We start from the raw sequence: 24,731 nt of genomic DNA on the forward strand, positions 1-24,731 counted from the left end.
ACCCCCTAAATGAATGCCCTACTTCGTCGTATAAATGTCATGCAAATATAGCAAAAATAGCTGATCTGCAAGCTCACAAAGCATCACAATGTGATATACGATGAGCTTGTGGATCGGCTATTTTTGCATGGGGGGGGGGGGGGGGGGTTAAGTGAAAGTTCTTATGTTTGTCTGTAGGTTTTAGAAATATTTAGCCAATGTGACTAAATGATAACTATTGGATCTATTGGAACACAGGTTATTTTTGTCCATTTACTGGAAAGCAATGGTTTTCAACACACAAGGTTTCCACCCAAGAGTGACAATATCAAAAGCCACTTTGAGGCCCCTAGGCTGAAAAATATCTGAAGTGTCAACAGAGCTTTCTTTGACCGATGTTTCCTTCCATATCTCCCCCCGTTGGCCATTTGATGTGTTCAGGGCCCTGGAGTAGAGGAGATAGAGGGATAGAGATAGAGGGTGTAAAAAGATAGAGGGTGTAAAAAGACAGGCAACAGGATAGTTCATGTAATTGCATTTGATGAAGATTGTGTGCTCACTAATCCTTTGTTTCAGCATACCTGTAAAGAAATCTTATCACATGGGCATTTAAAGGAATTCTCCAGCACGCTAGGACACTTTTGTTTTGTTAAAGGAGACACACCATGAATTTAAAAAACATATTTGATATTTAATATCATATGGTGTATGTCCCTCAAACCATTTTCAAAAGGTTTGAGCCTAAATCAACACTCAGATATACTCATCCCAAGTCAATTCTCTCAAGCTTATAAAGCACTTTCAGCTGCAATACCAAAACGTCCTGTTGGCTAGGGGGGTGCTGTACTGCGGTACTGAGCAATTCTGTCTGTCAAAATACATGGGCAGAAAGTTTGGTGAGGTAAGCAAACTTGCCATTCTGAGATGGCCTGTTCAGACACGCCCATTCTGAAAATCTCTGAAATGAGAATGAATGACTGAATGTTAAAAGAAAATATTTTTTGGGGTACAAGAGACACTGGGGAGCCAAAAAAATAAATAAAAAATAAAAAAAAGTGAAATTCATGGTGTGTCTCCTTTAACCTCAGACACATTTTGAGTTGTACTTGTGACACATCTTAATGTAGTATTCAAAATGAAATAATGTATTTTTTATCTGGGTAGTTATATTTATAACTTTGATTATAATATATACAAAAAATAATAAAATATAAAAAAATACAATACATACATTAAAGACCTGGTGAAATGGCTTTATTTTTTATTTTGAAACAGTGCCTCAATCAAACAGGTATTTATCCAGAACAATTCTCTTGAGATGGATGAATTCAGAAAATGGGTGACAAGACAGTTTTCTTGAGATTAAATTTGAAATAAACAAAATATACTAAATAATAAGAACCATAAAGATTGCGGTCCTTGTTTAAGTTTGTTAGCATTACCTGAACAGATCAGCTCAAATCTGTCAAAGGAAGAAGTAGACGTCTTTGTTCCACAATCCCTCAGTGACGTCTCAGACTTAACACAGGCCCGACTAATCCACCATACAGACTGAAATGTGGAGGTACTTCTGCTTTTTTTGCGAACAACACGGCCACAGTGCAGCTCTCTACACACTACAGGTGAGAGCTGGTCCAAGTCGTTGTCAGTTGCTCGTGCTGGTCTCCACTCTCCCTGGTATTTTATCTCCAGTATACCATTACATCGACTGGATCCTCCCACCAACCTGACATCATCAAGCTCTGGACAGAGACAAGAGAGTAAGCAGTAAAAAGTACTATTCATACTTGGCTACTTCCATTATATAATAATAATCCAACCGATGACTAGTTTGTCTTTTACCTGAGCAGGTGAGTCCAATAGCCGTGTCTGGAGAGCAGGTGTTTCTAGTTGAGTCTGTGGTTCCACAGTTAAGGAGAACAGACTCACTGCCTTCACACTTGAACTCTTTGGTCAACATTGGAGCCTTTGCTTCGCCATAGAGCGCCCCCTGGAGGAGCGAAGGAGCCCCACAGCCTAGCTCCTTACAGACCACCTCTGCATCCTGCTGGTCAAAGTCACCTTCACACACTGAGCCCCACGACTGATCGGACTTCACCTCCACTCTGCCTGAACACAGACTAGTCCCATTCACCAACCTTGCAGACTCTAAAGAGAGAGATGGGGTGATAGAGACGGAGAAAGTTTAAATTATTAATACATGAGGAAATAAATCATAATTGTTATCACCAGGCCACATCTACAGGTAACAGTCCACAGAAGCCTGACAGGCAACAGGAGTCCCTTCATACTCCACCACCAGCTCTTTCATCTCTCTCACACACACACACACACACACACACACACACACACACACACACACACACACACACACACACACACACACACACACACACACACACACACACACACACACACACACACACACACACACACACACACACACACACACACACCATAGGATGTCTGAACACCCAAAAACACCCTGGCCACACATCCTAGTCTCTTCTTCCAGGGGGCTGCTATGGAATAAACTCAGAAAACTCACATCTTCAGGTTTCACTTCACACTCCTCTTTCCTTGTGTCCCGTGTCTTGTTTTTTTTTCTTTTATGATACTATAGTATACAGATCTATGTTCGCTACTTGTTCACATGTTCTGTCATTTACAGATAGTTTCTTAGCAACAGTAGTTTGTTCTTTTTGCACTCTACGTATGTATACTCTTCTTATTTACCCTGTAGTCTGTTGGCTAGGGTTCGTGTCATTTGCTCAGATTTTACATTTGTAAGTCCCTCTGGATAAGAGTGTCTGCTAAATGCCCCCAAAAAAAGGTACAAAGCAGAAAGTCACACAAACAGCAGGTCAGACAGAAAGGCTGTAAAGATTACTGTCATTGTTGAAGTAATGGTTTGTGTTACCTGAACAGATCACGTCCAGTCTGTCAGCAGATCTGTCATGATGGAATGTTCCACACTCGCTCAGTTTAGACTCAGAACCAACACAGGAAGATTTAACCATCCATACGGAAGCATCTGGACCGTTACTCCCTTCTGTTGAAACAGCAGAGCCGCAATCCAGCTGTCTACACACTACAGCCAATCTCTTCGGGTTCCAGAAGTAATCAACCGCTGGTCTCCACTCTCCCTGGTATTTCATCTCCAGTGTACCAGTACAGTGACTGGTTCCTCCCACCAACCTGACATCATCAGACTCTGTACAGAGACAACAAGTAAGCAGTAAAGAGGAATTACTTCATTATTAAATAATAATCGGAACCTAGAGTTTAGAATGTATTTTACCTGAGCAGGTGAGTCCAACAGCCTTGTCGGGAGAGCAGGTGTTTCTAGTTGAGCCTGAGGTTCTACAGTCCATGAGAACAGACTCACTGCCTTCACACTGGAAATCTTTGGTCCACATTGGACCCTTCGCTTCACCATAGAGCGGCCCCTGGAGGACTGAAGGAGCCCCACAGCCTAGTTCCTTACACACTACCTCTGCATCCTTCTGGTCAAGGTCACCTTCACACACTGAGACCCACGACTGATCGGACTTCACCTCCACTCTGCCTGAACACAGACTAGTCCCATTCACCAACCTCAAAGACTCTGTAGAGAGAGAAAGAGAACATGACTTTTCAACAAAGACAAACACAGACACAGACACACACGCAAGTGTGTGTGTGTGTGTGTGTGTGTGTGTGTGTGTGTGTGTGTGTGTGTGTGTGTGTGTGTGTCTCCTCCCTGTCAGAAATATGAAGCTGAAGGAAGATCCTGATCAACCCCAGGCTTAACTGTGACACCAACTGATCACTGATCTGACTGATATGCCCATATATGGGCATAGTATGGAGGTCCGGTTGTCTAGAACCGCTGTCTGACTGATATGGAAAGAAGAAACCTGATGAGGTGTCCACATATGCCTATAAATGGGGGTTTGTTTATGGTTACTAGGACGGCGTCACAGATTTGGGTCTGGGGAGAGGGGGGAAGGGACAAAGAGAGAGGCGGGCGGAGAGAGAGACAAAAGAAACCCGACTAGGCCGCCGTGCCGTCCTAGTATTGATAAAGACGCAAGTCCCCATACTGTATGGAGGTCCCTCAATGCTAATATATTTGCATATAGGGCAAATCCCCATATAAGGAGATCCCTGATGACGTCAAGAATGATCTCATAGTGCTGGCGTCATATTGATGACATTAGGGATCTCCATATATGGATATAAAAGAAACAGACAGATACAGAGATCTACATAAACTGGCTTAAAAGGGACCCTATTCGAAAAGATATGCCAGGGACTCAACCATTTTGATTTCTTGGGGGTCCCCGATCTACACTGTATCATCATCATTAGTGTTCATTCATGGAACCAAATGGACCGTTAGGGTCCATTTGGTTCCATTTGTACACTCTCCCGAAGAACACTCTCAGAGTTACAGACACATAAGGGTCAATTTGGTTCCTAACTATTAATTTGGCTGGGGACCCCCTGGAACCCCCTCAAGGACCACTGGTGGTCCCCGGACCACTGGTTGAAAACCACTGGCCTAATGCATGTCGAAGTGGAGGTTCTTGGAATTAAAAAGGTTGAGAATCACTATTGAAGTCATTGTTTGTGTTACCTGAACAGATCACCTTCAGTCTGCCAAAGTGAGTATCGTCCTGCTTTTCTCCACACTCTGTCAGTGAAGACTCAGACCCATCACAGAGCTTATCTGACTCAGATCTAAGCCACCATACAGGCTGAATTGGAGAATCCATAGTTGTTTCTGTTAAGACAGCAGATCCACAGTCCAGCTGTCTACACACTACGTTTGATGACTTCTGGGTCCATTCGTACCAACCAACCACTGGTCTCCACTTCCCCTGGTGTTTCATCTCGACTGTACCAGAACAGTGACTGGCTCCTCCCACCAACCTGACATCACCAGACACTGTGAAGAGACAAGAGCAGTGAAGCAGTAAGATCGTAAAACACAGGATGTCATTGAACGATTCGGCCAAAATATGAATTAAAAAGTAGTGAAATTATTTACAAGCTCCCATCGTTTGCACTTTCAAGAAGAACAATAGATAAATAAAGAAACAAGGGGAAAAGTCAGGTATGTAAAATATCCTGATATATAATACAAGCAATGTCAAAAAACGTGCTTGCGTGAAAAATACTTAAAACATTCTTGCAATAAAATGGCTTAGCACCAGCAGATATATTGCCAGACTTTCCCCCTGAATGTCAGGATGAGGTTTCGGGACCCAGAAGCGGACGGAGACAGGGATTTATTGGGAGATTAGCAGCTCACAGAATGAATGGTGGCGAGTACAATGTCCATGAACAGAGTCCAGAAAAACCCTGGCTAACAAATCCAATATCCGGCACGCAAAAAAGGGGAGGTAAAAATCCAGTCAAAGATATTCTAAACACAGTAAACAAAACTAAATGCAGGCAAACCAGTGGGACTGGGGACTGAGGAGCAGAGGGCAGGTATAATCTGGCAGAGAACAAAGAGACAAGCAGGGTTTTAATACCCCATTAAAACCGGAAAGCATCCGTGTCATTTGAGATTTTAGCATTTGTCCATTCAAAAACAGCAGATATAAAAGCTCACAGCGCGTCACTTCGTGCCGTGCTGTGAGCTTATATACCTGCTATTTTTGATATATATTTTTTTAAATCTTGAAAGTGTTTGAAAAATCTTTCATACTCTTAAATTACGAACAAGTTTTAGAACTACTGATTTAGATCGGCCTCAGGTCTTAATGGATTAACACATTAAAACCGGGAACGCGTCTGTGTAACCACTTAAACCATTATTTTATACTTTGGGCTATTCAAAAATAGCAGACATACAAGCTCATAGCGCAGCACCGAGTGCCTCGCACCGAATGTTAGGATTTAGAAGACATTTGTAAAATCCCCCAGAAGATTTGAGTTACAAATGTTCGCTTAACAATATATATATATTCAATATTCAAAGATTTGCAAAATGTTTTCATGATTTTTCAAAAATTAGCTGATCTACAAGACGTTTCTTCCAGTTAAGGGGGGGGAGTTTTTTGTTTCCACTGTCACAAAAAGTGCTTGCTCAGGGTGGGACAATGCCGGCTCTTTGCTCTACATGTTAAGTGTCTTGAGACAACTTGTTGTGATTTGGCACTTTAATAAAATTGAATTGAATTGAATCCAAACATGAAAATATGTGATGATGTAGCTGGTTTCCTTTTGGAAGGATCAAAGCTAGTCAGTGTGGCTGTTCTTTTTTTCTCTTCAAACATTAACTGTGATCACTGAGGTCACTCATGTTCATGTACAGTAGCACTTGTTTATTTTGGACTGACTAAACAAGAGTACTTGTGTAAAAGTGCGTTTCCACAGGCGGTCATTGGCAGTAATCAATTGAGCAAACAAAACCGTGTACAGTATGCTGCTTATCCACACATCTTGTGTTTATTGCGAAATATTCATGAAATACAGCTGGGAGCACCATTGTGTACTGTAGGCAGTGGAATGTGTGTACAATTCTAAACAGCTGACTATCAACAATCCTGAATGGCATATAATTATGGTCCGACTCATTGTCATCTTTAATGACAGTGGCCATTCTTGACTCAAGGCAAGCAAGTCAAACTAAAGAAATAGGATATTGTCATTATTGTCATTATAAGGGAAAATTCTCAAAATGTAACACCGTTGTACAACAAAGTAGAACATAGGGCTTTAAGTGTTAAATCAGACTTGATCTAGTCGATAATAAAACATCCCTTAAATAGTTTGCACAATGATGTGTTAATGATGAAGGAAAATGAAGACAAATTTACTTTTCGATGATTCGATTAATTGAAAAAATAAGCATTAGAAAATAATTGATAATAGTCCGGTATTCAAAATGTACTTGAGTAAAAGTACAAAAGTGGCAAAGCAAGATCTGCCATTTTTAAATAGCATGCATGCATACATACATACATACATGGTAAATGTTTGGTATGCTTTGTAATAATAAAAATCTACAAAGTAACTAAAGTAACAAGTACAATATCTGCCTCTGAGATGTAGTGGAGTATAAGTAAAAGTACTGCAAATTGAAAATACCACGGAAACCAGTAAAGATTCCTCAAATTTGTACAATACTTGAGTACATGTACTTAGTTACTTTCCACCACTGCATAGTTAAGTGTTTCACAGCTGTCCCAATAGGTTGGTTTTTGACCCAATAGGGACATGTTAAATATTAAATAATTTGTATTTGTGTGTCAATTAGACATATTTTCACATTATGTCGGAATAAATAAACAAAAACGTACCCAAGGGTCCTTGAGGGGGTTCCCAAGCAAAATAAGTTAATATAGCATCAAAATCAGTTGCACACATAGGCTATTTGAAAATAGCCGATGTACAATCTGACAACACGTCGCAATGTGACACATTGTGGGCTTGGAGATCAGTTATTTTTTTAAAAGACAACATTTTGTAAGACAAAATTGGGTGGCCTATATTATTTTGAAACATTTTAATTACGAAAATGTTTAAAACAAAATGTATACAGTACATGGGTGGGGGTCCTTGACCAGAGAATGTTTGAGAACCAGTGATCTAATCTGCTCTGTAAATGAGAATGTTCTTACCTTCCACACTCGCCAGGTTCAGAGCAAGCACCCATATGAAGAGGAGACAGCTCTGCATTATCACATGCATTTTGTTCATTAGACAGCCAGTGCACTGTAGATTTTACACTGAAAATAAAGAATTTATTATAACAAATCTGTTCTAGTCCCTCCATGAATGTGGAGTGAGTGAGTCAGAGCCATATAAGGAGAGTTGCGTAACCTCGGTTCACTTCATCGGGCCAGGACTTCTACAGAGCCTTCTAATTGGTGAATAGTGACAAAGTCCTGAACCGTAAGTTTAAGGAATGCACTTTACATGAGTGCACCGAGTTTACATGAACCATGTGACCGACACCGTTTCTGCCCCCTCATTGACGTAACTCTCCAATAGAAGGCTCTGGAGTGAGTGAGATCCGTTTGGATTGGCTGGCTGATGGGAGGCAAAATGGAAGAATTTAAGACGTTTTTATTTATTCACAGGAGTAAAAAGTATCATTATCATTATTAACTGATTATTGGTCTGTAACACCAACATTCTAAGAAAGCTGAGGAGAGCTTTTGGTAGAGGGCTTGGACGATTCAGAATCGATTCTCATTTTCCAAAAATCTTTTCTTTTTTATATTTTTTGGGGGGGGGGGGTCTTGGATTTACCTTTGTGTGTTTACATTATTATCAGTTGATAAAACCTTTACAATTATAAAAGCTACCTAAATGTACTCTGCTTTCATGCCAGCAGACTGGAATAGATCCTGAAATCCTGTGTTTTGAATCAAGAATCGTTTCGAATTAGGAAAAAAAAGTTTTTGAATCGAGAAACGGAATAGAATCGTGAGACGGCAGACAATTCACAGCCCTATATAGTTATGCCTGGTCGCCATTCTGCCCGTAACGTTAGATCGACTGATGTACGACAGAAAACACTTAACATTCTTTTTATTTATAAACCATATCTGCAGTTACATCACTGCGTCCCACCCAAAACAAAAAGTAAACTTCAGTGGCACCCGGGTGGCACAGGGGAAAAGTCCACCACCACTGTAGAGTCTAGGGCAGGGGTCTTCAACGTTTTCAGGCCAAGGACCCCCGAGCTGAGAGAGAGATGAAGCAGGGACCCCCTCTATAATGTATAAAATGTGTGTTTCAGATGAACTTTTGCTGCTCTTTTTTCCTTCTGCACCAATAACTCTTTGCCAAAAATAGCCGATCTACAAGCTCGCAGCACCTCGCAGAGCCACCACGGGGCGCGAGGTGTTGTGAGCTTGTAGATCTGCTATTTTTGGCTAAAGTTCTCCTCAGAAAAGGGATGCTAGGGTTCAAGTGGTTAATGTAAAAAATAAATATCATATCACACAAAGATTTGGCGGACCCCCTGTAGTAACTCTGAGGACCCCCTCGGGGTCCCGGACCCCCTGTTGAAGACCTCTGGTCTAGGGGGTTCCAATCCACCACGGGGCATCGGGCTTGGACGCACATCTATACGAACACACTGGCCCTCATTTATCAACGCAGCGTATAAACCGGCGCATATTTTTCCATATATTCGGCCGTACACCAACGTCGAAGTCACATTTATCAACGCATCCTACACAGCTGATCCGAGCGTACACTTACAGCGTTGTTAAATGTCACGGCTGAAACCGAGCGTCATTTAAATAACACGACCTTAAATATTCTCAAAACGCCCCGATTTTACGACATGAAGACGACCCAGAATACGACCAAAGACATGAAAAGCCAATAAGAAATAGTTTCGCCTCGCCGCACACACGCACACGCCCCTCTCTCTCTCTCTCTCACACACACACACACACACATGCGCCCGCCCAACTTCGTCTTTCCGTAGCGTAGCGGTACATGAGACTCGGGCGGAATGCAGTGATTCCGTGCCACTGCCGCCACGTTAATATTGGAGCGTCGGGTTTATATCCTTAACCCAGCCAGGTTGTGTAGCCTACATAACTCTCTATGACATAACTCCATAACATAGGACAAGCTACTGTAAGTTTGTAGACCTCACTGTCCATGAAAAGGTGCCGTCCCGACCGCGGGACTCCCAGCGCAAAAGCGCTCGTATATTTTTGAAAATAGCATATCTACAAGCTCACAACGCGTCGCGATGCAACGCTGGCTTGTGAGCTTGTAGATCTGCTATTTTCAATACAGACAGATCTACAATCTTATCTGAATGACTGTTAAAGCAGTTTGTTTAAATTACTTTATAAAATGATATATTTTCACAGCGATTATTTATTAGTGTAGATATACACATTTAGGAGTGGATTATGTGTCTAGATGCCTGTCAGACAGTCAGACAATGCTGCTCCGCAGGTCTAGAATGGAATAAACGGGTGCAGCCAACGTCAACAACTGGTCTCGACCAGACGTGAGATCTCAGCGTACGGTAGGGTGAAGCCCACGTCAGGATATATTGATAAATGCCGAAAGGTGCGGTGATTACGCCGTACGCTCATTATTTGGGCTGCACCGCGTTGATAAATGAGGGCCACTGTCCGTGTTCGGGAGAGGGAAGCTGTGTTAGCGACTCCAATGGGCTGGGGGGAAGGGGGGACGGCACCTGTCAGAGGTGGGTGTTGAACAGGAGGAGTAGGACGGAGGCACTACGTCCTCCCGGTGGGGGCTCCTCACTGGCAGGTGAGTCAGTACGGTGCAACAGCAGTGGCAACACAGTAATGTGTAGGGAGGGTTCATTGGCAGAATTACACAATTGGAAGAAAAAACGGGTGAAAATAACTGGACCGAATACTGACATCCAAATCAAGTACACATGCCCATCGCTAAAAACAATAGCTAACAATCTCTAGCAGGTTTCTGTAAAAATGTACAGTATATTGCCCCAGGGCTGGTCTTTATTTATCTAGGTTGTGGTGTGTGTGTTCCTATAGAAGGAATAACTGGGCCTATACAAGGTATAACTGGGCCTATAGAAAGTATAACTGGGCCTATAAAAGGAGGTGGGTTGGTGAAAGGATGCCACTGTCCCTGGATGCTGGGGTTGTCTGCGTGGAAAGGCTTGCGGATACGGATGATGTCTAGGCCAGACTGATTGGTCAACTTGGTCACAAGCTCCTGAATCTGCTGGGAGGTTTTGTTGTCGATGGGTTCCTCCTTCACGTTGCCATTCACTGCAGGGACGTCAAGAAAAAGAAAGCCATACATAGATGAGTGTGAAAATGCATTAGGACCCCAGGTTTAAAGTCACTTTATCAACAGGGGACAGATTTCAGCTGACAGAAAATGTCAACAATGCACCATGCTAAATCTCTAGGCCTCATGAAAGATGGTATTATAGCACCCCCTACAAAGATGTATGAGTATTAACAACAATATGGCCAAGCGGCAAAATTAAAACTTCGTGTCATAATTTTCATCAATCTAATAAGATTTTGTTTTAGACAAAAATAAGATATACATCATCTCAACAACTTCATCAGTTATGAAACAAAAATCTATTTTAATAAAATGTTTTGAAAAAGGAAAAAAAAAAGTTTTTGTATATTTATTTTTGATTTCAACATCTTGATTTTCCTTCATCCCGTGCACCCTCATTTGAGTCAACAAAGTCATATATATACACTTAGCTGTGTGACTCTGCAGCGGAAAGCTCATATTGACTATTTTCCATGTGCTAAGTATAACTCGGCCAGAAGGAGCATATCTTCATATAATTGGTCCTCACTAATGCTCATTATAAGATGGTACCATTTGCGTCTACTCACCGTTGAATGAAAAAACTTGTTAAAAGTAAACAAAACATCTAAAAAAAAAACAATATTTAAAAAGAAACAAAACTACAGCTACATGTCCGAAAAGGATGAGACACTCTGCATCTCATTGGTGGGCTATGTATATTTCGGAAACCTACCTACCAATGACATCATCAATGGGGAAACTACTGCCTTTCTCTTCCTGGATCATCAATATCATCATTCGATCATCATTGCATCATTAAAATCATCATTTCTTTTTCACCCCATCTTTTGAATGACCAAGAATGGCTCCTGATGATGTCACAGGTAGGCTGAACAGGAACAGACTTGACAGGTTGAACTTACCTTCCAACAAGACGGTGGTTCTGGGGGTTACGTCTGCATCCATGGAGGGACTGGAAGGGAAGCCCCTCAGCTCTGATAGGCTGGCCAGGAGCAGAAGTAGCAGCATGGGACGCTGTCCCATCATTGTTTACATTATATCAATCTAATCTAATCATATTATGTATCCATCAATATTCTGTCACCTTTAGGGTGGGACCCTTTAGGATTTTATCGATTCTGATTTGTTAAGGATTCCCTCTTAACGGTCAGATTCCATAACGGTTCCCTTTGACAATTCCTATATTTATCAAACATTTGAATGAAAGCCAAAATCACATAGATTTTTTTTTAATTCAGTCAGGTTCCAAATGGGCCCTTACAGGTATGTAACTCAAGAGTTATGGTGGTCCTTGAAATTTTAGAACCATTAGTATTGTAATTGTATAGCAGACATGAAGTCCACATACCATGCTTCTGACAAAGTGACAAACCGGTTCCAAATGTGATGGAACCGATTCCAGTTCCTCAATGTTGGATACAGTTCCGCCGGTTACGCCAACCCTAGTCAACATCAGAATCATCAGAATCATCTATGCCTAATGGGATGATCCCCATGATCCCTCCTCAGCTTGAGAGAGACACATTTGGCACGGAAGTAAGTTTCAGCGACCTGCCCCACAGTTTCCCACGAGTCCGTCTCTTCACAGTAGCACTCAATGTTACTGGCAGAACTACATGAAGAGACACAAACAAACAGCCGTGAGAGAAATGTATGGTGTGGACAAGAAGACATCTTTTCCCAGACATTCATGGAGCAGCAGTGTCATACCGATCGCCTTGGAATTCCCGCCCTCCTAGTACGTAGAGCAATCCATCCACCGTGGCCATGCTAGGCGAGTAGCGTTCCACTTGCATGGGGGCACACATGGTCCACTGGTTGGCCTCGGGGTTGTAGCACTCCATCCTTTTTTCCATTGTCCTATTATCATGAGAATGCAGACCACCTATAGGCAAACAAGAATTAACAGGATAGTGACTGTTAGTGTGTTTTATAATGTGCTCAAACTACAGTAGAATTTAGGTGAGTCTATTATGGAACTAAGATCAGTGGTGGAAAGTAACTGAATACATTTACTCAAGTACTGTACTTTTAATTTACCTGAGTGTTTATTTTTTCTTGTCTTTTTTTAATACTTCTACACTTAACTTCTACACCACTACAAGTCAGGGGCACATACTTTATTGTATTTCTTTTTGGAATTATTTCTTTCTCTTTCTTTTTCCTTTATATATTCAGGGAAGCCCATTGAGAGCAAGCTCTCTTTTTCAAGGACGCCCTGATAACACCATATAGAACACATACAATAATGAAAAACAATAACAAACATTTGAATCAAATTACAATGTCACATATGCAAATAAGAATAGTGTTACATGAAACATGTGCAGTTCACTGTGTAGTGTGTCCTCAAGAAGAACCCTAAATGTCTCTATTGAGACCAACCGCACCAGTTTCAGAGAGTCCTGAAGTTTGTTCCATTTGTGTGGAGCATAATAAATTAAAGCAGTCTTTCCTTGTTCACAGCTCTTACGTGGACTGGTATATCTAATGTGTGTTTGTGAACGTGTTGAATGTCCAGTAACCTTTGGTTCTAAAAGCGAGGATAGGTACAAAGGAAGCTATGGACTTATAAATAAATAAAATACAATGTTGCTAATGTCTACGAACTGCCAACTTTATCATATAAAATACAGTGATGGGTGTACAGTGATTTGACCGTTTACTAGGCCTACTTACTTTGCTAATTTTGATTATTTATACTAAACATGCATTAACTGATAAATGATGATTATTATTATTATAGGTTAAGCCATACAGCTACTCCACCTGAACCAGATCTAACATTAAAGTGATCAATACATTAATGCATTACTTATTACAATTCAATAATACAACTCTGAAACTGTGAAAAGGGCCGTTAGCCATTTGGTATTGAAAGCACATTTACATTTTCTGCCTATATTTTTTCTCTTGAGTAAAAAAGTATTTCTATATTCTGGTGTTGTTATTCTTACTAAAGTAAAAAAAAACAAAAGAGAGTACTTCTTCCACCACAGACTTAGAAGAGGTAAGATACCTGTAACATAGATCTTTCCATTCAGAACACAAGCAGCTGATCTATTACGTGGAATCTGCATAGGAGCTACTTCTGTCCACACAGATGTTTTAGGGTTGTACTTGGCCACCTGGGGCCGTTTTGGACTGAAGACATTTGGATCACCACCTAGAGTCCAGGAGGACACACATGTCAAAACATTATTCACCGTCAACAGGAGAAGCATCATAATACCAAAGGATTTGTAGTACATTTTCAGTGAATCATTATGCTTGACATACATTAACACTACATGAAAAACACAACCTCATGAAGCCCAGTAGGCTGAACCTGCAGGTGCATAAATCTGTTCCATACCAATAAAATAGAGCTGTCCATCAAGTGCGACCACATTACAGCTGTTAGAATCGTAATGCTCTGTCACACCGACAGAGTCCATGAGCTGCCAGGTGTCTGTGTTGGGGTCGTATCGTTCCATCGAGTCGTCAACCCCCCAGTCCCTCACTGCAAACACATATCCATCCAGCATCACCAGGCCTATGTAACATGTGGGGTTGAGCAGAAGAAAAAAAAATGAAACTGATGAAGTGATGACCTTGGCCATAGGTGCCTATCCGATGGGTGCTCAGGAGCTCAAGCACCCAAGGGAGACAGCGAGCACACACTAGAAATGCGGCAGTCGGACAGTTAAAATGCTTTGTAACGTGCACACTGCAAAGGATGCATGACACCCGGTCACACCGGGCCGGTCTTATACCACACGTAATGCTGAAGGGATTGGCACTCATTCAGTGCCAATGACGTGTAACACGTCACTTTTTTCCAAAGCCAACAGTGCCAATGACGTGTAAGTTACACACGTTTGACATGTTACACGGTGTAACATGTCAACACTGTTTTCAGTGTTTATGCTAGATGGAGCTCTTCGCCAACCTATGAGTGATCCTATGACTTCCGGAGAAAAGGTATACCCGGAAATAACGTGATCACAACAAACCTAATGTTAAAGGATTTAGAAAAAGACATTTTGCTATGCTTTGTTTCTTTGGCGAGAAGCTATATTCAACAGCCAACAACTAAAGAACAGAGGGTCGCGGTGACACCCTTCTTTTTCAGATGGAAGCAGACGCACTCCTCGCTAAATATTCTGTGGCTCTTGAAAGGTTAGTAGAAATTCTCAAAAACCCTGGCACTGGCTGCAGACTATTCTGAGAAACTCTGGCAGTGAATGCAATAGAAATGGTTCCAGAGCATTGCAAATGCAACTAGTTTTGAATGCTACATTTATAGGTCAATATTGCACCAAGTACAGTCAGTACAGTATGTACAATTAGCAACTGGATCTACTTGTGATGTCATTATTCTGCAGTTGGAACAGATATATTTTGTACAGACACCTTTTCAGAACCTGCTCATTTTAATACATTTCCATATAATTAATTTGAATGTGATAGTGTGACAATCTTACTCAAATCCTCGCATGGCTTTTTCATGGGAGTCATCCTCTTCCATGAGTCATGGTGAACATCATAGCGCCACATCTCTCTATTGCTAACATAAGTCTGATCATCATCATGCAGGGGCGCATCATTATCGACTATGCCTCCGGCCAAATACAGAGTGGAACCTATGGTGGAAGAAGAGCAGAATTAAAACGTTAAAAGAAATGAGATTTGAATATGTATACACAACTTTACATTTCTTCACAAATCTTCCATCTTATAGTTGTGGTTTACTTATAAAGCCATGGAATTCACCAAAACAGTAGCAGTGTGTTGTGAAATACGCTGCCAGGTGGGCTATATAATACACTTTATTAGTATAGCACTCAAAGTGCTTTACAGAGCAAGAATAAAGCACAAGTAAGTGCTTTACAGAAAAGGTACAAACAATTTAACAATAAAGCAAAAGCATAAAAACGAAACAGTGAGGACTTCAATAACACAGAGATTTAAAAATCAACGAAGAGTGAAGAAATAGGTCTTGAGTTGTGCTTTAAAGCTATCCACAGAGGCTGCCTGTCTTAGGCGTAATGGGAGTTTATACTAAGCCGCCGGCCCGTAGAAGCAGAATGATGCTTCACCGTGTTTTCAAGTCATTGTAGGCACTTCGAGCAGGTCAGCACTAGAAGACCCGAGGGGGCGGTTTGGAACATATCTCTAGGCAGGGCAGGCAGTCATAGAGGTAGGAAGGTGCCAGACCATTGAGAGCTTTATAAACAAGTAAAATATGTTTACATCAATCCTAAAACAACCAGGAGCCAGTGTAGTGAAGCTAAAACTGGAGTAATATGTTCCCTCATCTTAGTTTAAGTTAAAACTCTGTCTGCCGCATTTGGAACAAGTTGCAATCTGTCAATTGTTTTCTTTGGCAGGCCAGAGTACATTTGCAATGCAGTACAAGTGCATTGCAGTAATCAAGCCGAGAGAAAACAAAAGTGTGGATAAACGTTTTTGCATCGTCCAACGACGGATAGGCTCTAATCCGCAACAATATTTCTAAGATGAAAGAAGGCAATCTTGGTAACATGATTAATGTGTGTATTAAAATTCAATTCAGAATCATTAATAACCCCAAAGTTCTTTACTGTAGTGTTACTTTCTGCAGTCAGGTTACAGAGTTTACTTATTATTGATTCTCTTTGCTCACTAGAACCAATTGTGAGAACTTCTGTCTATGTCTATCTATCTTTATATGTATCAATAAATTAGGGTGTTGATCTGCCAATGTTATAATAATGATAGATACGAGTAATTATCTTGTATGTGTGTGCAAGATTACATTGATTTCTATAAATGGCAGCTTGTCCAACATGATTGTTGCTAAGCTAGCATTGAACAAACGCTATTGTTGGGTGGGGCTTAGCGATCAGTCTATTCAGAGGTAAAACAATACAGATCATAAATTGATTGACTCTGTTGGTAATCCTCACCTGATGCAACCACAGTATACCCGAATACTACCAAGGGCAGTGTTCCAAGAAACTTCCACTGATTGGTCATGGGATCAAAGCTCTCAACTTTTTCAATGCCCGGACTCTCCAAACTCTGTAGCAACGTCACGATCACTTCAACAAACAGAGGAGAAGGAGCAGATGAGACAGAGTAGATTCATTTCAGTGTGGCAGCCCCAACCCTGTGGAACTCTCTCCCCATGAAGATTAGAACCTTCTGGGATAGAGCTTTCAGTGTGGCAGCCCTAACCCTCTGGAACTCTCTCACCAGAGAGGCAGCACCAAATTAGCAGTCACTGAATTAATCCAGGAGAAAATTGGTATGCATTTTGACATGTATAAAAGCGCAATTAACTAAATGAAAGCTTGAATTGTTAACTTAAAATGATTAAATCACGATGCAACTAGAAAAAGTAATCCTCGGCGCACAGGTCTCCGCCAGGTCATGTAGGTTATTGGGGCCTCCTGGTGGCGCTAGAATAGGCCAATGTGAAAAGGGTAACATTTCTTCCGCAGCCTTTCACAGAAATCGGACGTGGTTTCTGGTTTGAGTCATTTTGTTTAAAAAAATAGTTTAGCAAAAATCGGCCAATGTGAAAAGGGTGGTATTTCTTCCTCGGCCTAGTGGGAATGTGCATGCAAAACGTCACTTAAATTGCATGCTGCGTTCATGATTTGAGACATTTTGTTCAAATAGGACCAATCCTTCAAACTTTGGAAGTCAATGTTAGCCAATCAGGAAGGAATATGAAAATTCCTTCCTGATCACATGACTAGAGAGATACTGTGTACCGCTTTGCGTGATGTTTGGAAAAATCCGAAGTAGTAATATTATTATTTTTTTTTACAGAAGTTGGCCTCCTGGTGGCTGGATGTGCAGGGCAGAGGTTTTTCTTGGCCTGTAGGGAGTGTGCGTACAAAGTTTTAAACGGATCGGTCCAGTTATAGGTACAAACGCGAATTGGCCTGTTATAGCGCCACCATGAGGCTGATTTGAACATTGTCAAGTGGCATTTCTTCCTTGGCCTAGTGGCACTGTTCATGCAAAGTTTCACAGCAATCACACACAGTGTCCATGATTTGAGGCATTTTGTTCAAAACGGACCACTCGGAGCCAATCAGGATGGAATATGAAAAATCTGTTTGGTTTAATTACTATAGAGATCATGTGTACCGATCTGCGTGATGTTTGGACAAAATCTGTAAGAGTAATATAAAAAAAGGTTTTGCCAAAGATTTGCCTCTTGGTGGTGCAACAGGCCGATATGAAAATTTCGGGGCAGAAATTCTGCTCTGGCATCCAGGGAGTGTGCGTGCACAGTTTCGCTGCTCGCAGACGGAGGACAGGCAGAGGACAGAAAGTCCAGTTATATTCTCCACCATGCCTTCGGCCTGGCAGAGACAATAACCATTATGAAGTCTGAATATCAAACCAAGGTCATATTTATTATTGGCAAATAAGCCTTTTCCAGCATCATCAGGTGCAACATGCATGCATGTGTTCAGCAGGGTACCTGTGGTCCTGCGTGGGCGTGATGTGTTACAGTAGGGACGCTCCTTGGCTTCAGAGATGAACCTCTGGCTCAGAGGCTCAACCACAGTGAGGAGGTAGGAGGGACTGACGAGAGGCAGACGGATGTGCTGTAGCACCTTAGAGAATGCATAGAACACCAAGTATTTACCAGTCCAACTGGAACAACATTACATAATAATTATGCATATTACCAGCCAGTACCACATATACAGTAGATGCCAAGCATGTATTGGAAAGTGACTCTAGAAACTACCTTGCATTTAGAAGACCCCTGACACATTCATAGGCAGAGACCTCTGATCGTCTGGTAAGGTGAGACTAAGAAATGACTGACCTTTTCAAAGCTCTGCTTGCGGGTAGGACACTTGTCTAACCACAGCATGGCAGCCTCAAACACCATGTCCTCCTTGGGCACATTGAGATGGTCACTGGAGAGAACCTCTGTCAGTTTTTCCACAGAGAGAGACAGGAACTCTTCCTATTGGTAGAAAAAAAATACAGTAGATTAGCTGATATATGGAGAAGACTGTTCTCATACTTCATACTGAAGTAACATTTCCTCCTCTGAAGTGCTCACTGTTGATAGATGGTTTGTTTAGTGAAATAGACATGTGTCTGTAGCTTATTAATATATATCCAATCACTGTGACTGATTGAATGTTTCTACCCAGGTCTGGGTCAGTTGTGGTGGTGGGAGGTTGAGTAATAGTAATAAAACAATGTTATAGAGGATATGCGTGTGACATCATCATCAAAACCGGAAGTTATGCAGGAATGCCTACTGAGTATCAAAAAAATACTTTCTGGCCTTGACAGCCCATGCATCCAAACAGAAAAGTCATATCTGATTGCATTAAACAACATTAAACATTGTTAAACTCACTTTGCACGTTGCTTTGCCACTCGCTTTGCCACTCGATGTGCCATTCACTTTAAGCATGCGCATATCCTCTATAGCAGATAAAAGCCAACAACAGACTAAATCAACTCGGGAAATGTATGATTCCTCAATCACTGACCTTCTGGTAGATGAGACTGAAGTGTTCCAGAATGTAATCCATGCTGTGTTTCTTCAACATTTCACAGGAGTGGTCATCAGTAGGGTTTAACATTTTCCGGGAAATAGCTAATTTTAATTCCCGGGAATTTTCAGACCTTTTCCCGGGCTTCCCGGGAATTCCCGTTAAAGGGTAAAAAAAAAAAAAAAGTGCCCAATAAATGCATTTATATGTAGATACTTAAATAGACAATTTTACACGAGGTGCCCAAATGTCCCTATTGTGTCCACCTATGAACTTGCACTAATAATGACTTAATTTGATTTTTTAAAATCATATAAATATAATATATAAATATAATAGCCTGCGGAGATCTGCCCTGTTGCGCAGCGGGTGAAGACAATTAACTTAACGAGGAGCTGCGCTCAAAACGCACTCAAACAATGTCAAACTCCAGCTGCTGAAATAAACGTTCCATTTGTATCATTATTGACAAGAGAATTTGCAAAAGGAATATGTATTTATTGTCCATCAGAGCGCCGGTGAGGTCACAGCTTTTCTCTACTTTTGTAGGATATTGATTTGATAGCCTAAACTTGTCATTTGTTTGCAGTTATTAATTTATATTAGGCTACTTGCTGGATATTATAAGACTCCATTTTGGGATGTTGGCTGTATGTTGTCTATTAATCTATATTTTGTTGTTGATCAAATGTGGGGTTTTGTAGTGTGATTTTGATGTGCACATGCATGCGCTGCCAGCACTGACAATCAATGAGACAGACAGCTGTTGTGCAGTTCACTTGTTCTACTGGGTAGTTCTAGTAAAATGGTAGTTTGAACGTTCTAAAATGCAAGTGTAGGTAGGGTAGGCTACATTAATGATGATAAAAAATCGGACCACATCGGTCTAATACTCTCTCTCTCTCTCTCTCTCTCTCTCTCTCTTCCCCCCCCCCTCTCCCTCCCTCTCCCCCCCCCCCCCTCTCCCTCCCTCTCCCTCCCTCTCTCCCTCTCTCTCTCGCTCTCTCTCTCTTCAGCTCTCCGGTCTGTCCTCTCTCTCTATCAAAAGCATTGCTTGGCTTGTGCGCATTTTAAGCTGGAATATAGGCTCGATCAAACCTACCTAGGCTACTGTTTATGCAGCGTTTCACTTGATGATGTTGAATCTGAACTAGTCAACTGGTGTCTACCATATTGACAGCAGAGGAAACAGTGAAATCAGCGTGCGTACTGTGCAGGGCAGGCATGGGGCATCACGGCCACTTGTGTTTTATTCATTACTGTTACATTCATTCAGTGCGTCCCATATTGGTTCACAACGGGACGATGGGACCCGGCCCTGGTCGGCAACGCGGCAAGTAACTCTCCTAATTATAATAGTAATTCCTCCACGCTGTAGATAGGGCTTTCTACTAATTAGTATTCATTTCTAACAAGAAAAAAAAAAAACGGGAAGCCCGGGAACCGAGGTGAATTCCCGGGATGGTAAAAAACCCCGAATTCCCGGGATTCCCGCATCCCGGGAATCCCGGTGTTAAACACTAGTCATCAGCACAGTAGTAAATCTCTACACAGTTATTTATCAAACAAGTCTGATGCTGCTAGCAGGGCCTAGAACAAATGAACATAATGTCTTTATTAACTCATTGAGTGCCCAAATTATTATTATCTATTTCTGGCCATTATGATTTTTATTTTTTTATTTTTTCAAATAAAAAAAAAAGTGCTTAGGAAGCGAGATACAGCCTTTTTAAGTTATAAGTTAAACAAGGAGTGGATGGGGCTGCAAATCTTCAGATAATGATATCTTTTTTTTTTTTTTTTTTTTTTTTTTTTTAACACGTGAAACACGTTAATGGCACGTTGCACCATAGCGGTAAAACACGTGAAACACGTTAATGGCACTCAATGAGTTAAGTATTGATGTTATGTAGGACAGTCATGGAGACAATGAATGAGGTTTATGATGATAATACATTACCCGCATATTATCAGTAGAGATGGAGATCTTAGAAGTGTAGGCATAGCCTACGAGCAAACCAATCATCTGAGGCTCCACTCCACTGATGGTCACCCTTTCCTGTGTGGACTCCTTCATACCAGATGTAAACATGGCCTGTGCAGGTTGAAAAGCTGAATGGTTGGCTTGGGTGTGTTTATGGTTTAGGCCTTTCTTATTTACATAGTGTCAACGGTTACTTTAATTAATTGGATATGGCATGGAAATAGCATAACAGCAGGTCAATAAAAGTGTCAGTGTTTCCCCTATATGCATTTAACAGTGGCGGCACGCCACGCCTTGTTTTTGGCCGCCACAGCTTGATTTTGATGAAAATAAGAAAAATATACATATATATATATATATATATATATTTTTTTTTTAATGCCACAGTTAATTAACAAACTCAACGGTGTTGAGCTTGCAGGTGGGCAACACCATCGTGCGCCGGGGTATGAATTGGGCCGTGTTCTTGTGCTCTCCTGGGTCTATGGGTCTCCTGTGAAACGACTCTCCCTAGGGTAACAGCTTTCTATGGGTCACAAAGGTTTCAGTAACCTACTAGGCTCCACCGCGCACCGTAGGTCGGCTCGCTGGAATGTGTTTTGTTTCGCGTTTAGAGCTACCATATGCTTTTCTAAGATGATTTCAACGCAGATGTTGTTGTTCAAAAAGATGGATCAAGACTATCATAGATGTATTTTATCGATTATGACATTTGCATATCTATGAAAGTAAAAGTCTGACTCGATAAAATACATCTATAGGTGACTCTCCACCAAACAGACTAGTTCAGACTACTTCAGACAATTCAGACTGCAACAGACTGGTATTTGGTTGGCAAAAGTTGGCATTTAGTCTGTCAGCCGACGTGCCCATTGATATTCTAATGCGTTATAACGTCCAGCCCAATCTGGGAACCCATCGCCAAATAAAAATGAAAAACAGCACCCTCTGCTGTTCTTGAGAGATTACTTTCAGCCTAGCCTGCCAGCGTTGCCAGGTCTGCTTATTATAAGCGACTTTGGGCTTGTTTCCCTGCAAAGTCACTTGTAAATAGGGATGTTCCCAGCATTTTTTCTTTTTTTCTTCACTTACGTGCAGTGGTGTAAAGTTACTAGTACATTTACTCAAGTACTGTACTTAAGTACAATTGAGGTACTTTTACTTTACTGGAGTATTTCCAATTGTCTATACTTTTACTCCACAACAATTATTTGAAATGTTTAGTTACTAGTTACTTTGCAGATATAAATCATTATAAAACATACATTAACCACTTTAGCCCTATTTTATACCTATAAGTTTTTTGAAAATAGCAGATCTACAAGCTCACACCGTGTTGCGATGCACGCGTTCTGAGCTTATAGATCTGCTATTTTCAAACATTTTAGTACTTTTACTTTTGGTACTTTAAAGGACAACTTTGTTTTTTTACAACCAAGGTTTATATTTTAGCTTGTAATTAAAGTAAATAAAAGATCAGTGTTACATTTTTTTAATTTACTGCTTTCTATAGTTTTAGCAATTTTCGCGATATTTTTTACAGTGTGTGTCTAGTGGGCGGGGGCATTCTGTCCGTTGGTTAAATATGTCTTTTTTTACACAATAACCCAGCGTTTTCTTTATTAGTATTTACAGAAGCTTGTTTCTAGCCCCCAATAACTCACATCTGGCCATCAAAGACCACAGGACCTTTTTATATTGTGTAAAAAAGGCATATTTAGCACCGGACAGAATGCCCCCGCCCACTGTAAAAAATATTGTGAAAATTGCTAAAACTATAGAAAGCAGTAAATGAAAAAAAAATAACACTCATCTTTTATTTACTTTAATTACAAGCTAAAATATAAACCTTGGTTGTAAAAAACCAAAGTTGTCCTTTAAGTACATTTTTATACCAATACTTTAGTACTTTTACTCAAGTAAATGTTGAATTTCTGACTTTTACTTGTAACAGACTCAGAGTACATCTATTGCATTGATACTTTTACTCAAGTAAAACATTTGAGTACTTTTTCCAGCACTGCTGACGTGTACACAACATTTTTGAAAACGGTTATTCGAATAATCAAAAATAAATACATCAATTAATTTATTGAAATTAACACCCAGAAAACAGCCAAAACTGAGCACATTTCGATCTATAAGGCCAAATCTAATTTGAAAAAGAATATATTAAGAGTATATGAAAGCCAATTAAAATGTTTATACTATTGGAATCTTACACACCTGCTCCCAATAAATTACATCACCACAGCGCAAAAGTAGGTCAAATGAATCAATCTCTCTCTCTGGGAGCGACAACGAGAAACAGTGATTGTAGGTTTTCATAGACACAGGGTCCCCACACATTTTTAGCAATGAATTTCCAAAACTTTTCCAGAATATTTAGCCCAATTTCCAGGCCTATATAACAATCATTCGGCGCAATAATGTGTCTCTTACTCCTATGTAGAATGCCCAAAGATAGGCAGTGTAGCAAAAATAAAGTTTGAGACATACATTAGGCTGCCGTCACACAGCCCGTTCGGCGAAAAACTACTTATGTTACATATTTCGTGTGATATTATTCATGTTTATGAAAATGTTTTGTTTTAACAAAATCAATAGCCAAAAACAATGCATAGCCAAATATTTTTCCAGGACCCTTGATAAATTCCAGGACCTTTGATGATGTTTGATCAATTTCAAACCTTTTCCAGTACTGGATTTTTTTAAATTTTATTTCAAAATATTTCCAGGAATTTCATGACCGTGGGGACCCTGAGTGTGTGTGTGCGCGCCTGACCTGATTAAGCATGAGGTTGTTGTCCTTCAGCTTCACCATGTCTTTCTCCGGAGTGACTCTCTTCTTCTCCACCTCCTCCTCCAGTGTTCTTGACCTCTCCTCTGCTTGCTGTAGGGCCCGTTTAGTGCTGGAATTGGGCCATCTGACAGAAACAGACCATTTGTCCATTAATGGCTATGGCTTTGTTATCTTATATTTAGTCCACTTATCTATTTTTCTTTCAATATTCAAAACTCACTCAGGCTAGGGCCAAAAATAATACAGCAAGCTAGCTGGCAACTTGGTTTTATTGGCAGGTGGCTGATATGACAATTGGTTGCATTTTAAAATATAGGGCACATCAATATTTTCCAAACATGTACGGTAGTTTCTAGAGGTAACCGATTCTAGAAATATTTTAAAAAACGAAGATTTCTGAGTACTAGTACCCTGTTTGAGAAACACAGCACTATAAGGGAGCACCGTTTAGTAATCACATCTTTTAAAAACAAAAAAAATAAAAAATACACAAAAATACTGGTCCATTTTTTACATTAAATTAAAAGAGGCTTTGCCTGTGTGCCTGGTGTTTAGATCTGTACCTGTCAAGCAGGGCCCTGGTTTCGTTCAGATGTTTCTCCAGCTCTGCATGGTCCTGCTGGAGGCTCAAGAGCTCTCCCTTGGTCTTCACCAACACATCTCGGCGAGTCAGTTCCTCTTCCTC

The 24,731-nt window shown here is 40.8% G+C and overlaps 2 protein-coding genes across 2 annotated transcripts; both read right to left on the reverse strand.

Moving 5' to 3' along the window:
- Window positions 1-234: 234 nt before the first annotated feature.
- Window positions 235-8,349, reverse strand: LOC311060671 (scavenger receptor cysteine-rich type 1 protein M130-like). The gene is made up of 7 exons (XM_084078944.1): window positions 7,599-8,349; window positions 4,601-4,912; window positions 3,281-3,586; window positions 2,900-3,193; window positions 1,822-2,127; window positions 1,422-1,721; window positions 235-424 (listed from the first exon to the last, which is right to left on the reverse strand). Exons 1-7 carry the CDS (start codon window positions 7,675-7,677, stop codon window positions 417-419), a joined length of 1,605 nt encoding a protein of 534 aa, XP_083935070.1. The 5' UTR covers window positions 7,678-8,349; the 3' UTR covers window positions 235-416.
- A 3,722-nt stretch (window positions 8,350-12,071) lies between these two features.
- On the reverse strand, window positions 12,072-19,328 carry LOC311060672 (kelch-like protein 35). The gene is made up of 8 exons (XM_084078945.1): window positions 19,257-19,328; window positions 18,572-18,715; window positions 18,218-18,353; window positions 16,683-16,817; window positions 14,108-14,287; window positions 13,772-13,918; window positions 12,463-12,637; window positions 12,072-12,364 (listed from the first exon to the last, which is right to left on the reverse strand). The coding sequence occupies exons 1-8, from the start codon at window positions 19,314-19,316 to the stop codon at window positions 12,220-12,222; spliced, it is 1,122 nt and encodes a 373-aa protein (XP_083935071.1). The 5' UTR covers window positions 19,317-19,328; the 3' UTR covers window positions 12,072-12,219.
- Window positions 19,329-24,731: the final 5,403 nt, after the last annotated feature.

Source organism: Gymnoscopelus microlampas, assembly GCF_963454915.1.
Source record: "Gymnoscopelus microlampas genome assembly, chromosome: 14".
Lineage (NCBI taxonomy): Eukaryota > Metazoa > Chordata > Actinopteri > Myctophiformes > Myctophidae > Gymnoscopelus > Gymnoscopelus microlampas.

Bases quoted from the DNA above. Each gene is read 5' to 3' on its own strand.
- LOC311060671 (XM_084078944.1), bottom strand. From the start codon at position 7,677: ATGAACAAAATGCATGTGATAATGCAGAGCTGTCTCCTCTTCATATGG. The intron at 4,913-7,598 runs GTAAGAACATTC...GTCTCTTCACAG, and splicing joins GAACCTGGCGAGTGTGGAAG to TGTCTGGTGATGTCAGGTTG. The intron at 2,128-2,899 runs GTAACACAAACC...CTCTCTCTTTAG, and splicing joins ACTGGACGTGATCTGTTCAG to AGTCTGCAAGGTTGGTGAAT.
- LOC311060672 (XM_084078945.1), bottom strand. From the start codon at position 19,316: ATGTTGAAGAAACACAGCATGGATTACATTCTGGAACACTTCAGTCTC. The intron at 16,818-18,217 runs GTACCCTGCTGA...TGTTTGTTGAAG, and splicing joins ACGCCCACGCAGGACCACAG to TGATCGTGACGTTGCTACAG. The intron at 12,365-12,462 runs GTATGACACTGC...CTCTTCATGTAG, and splicing joins CGGGAATTCCAAGGCGATCG to TTCTGCCAGTAACATTGAGT.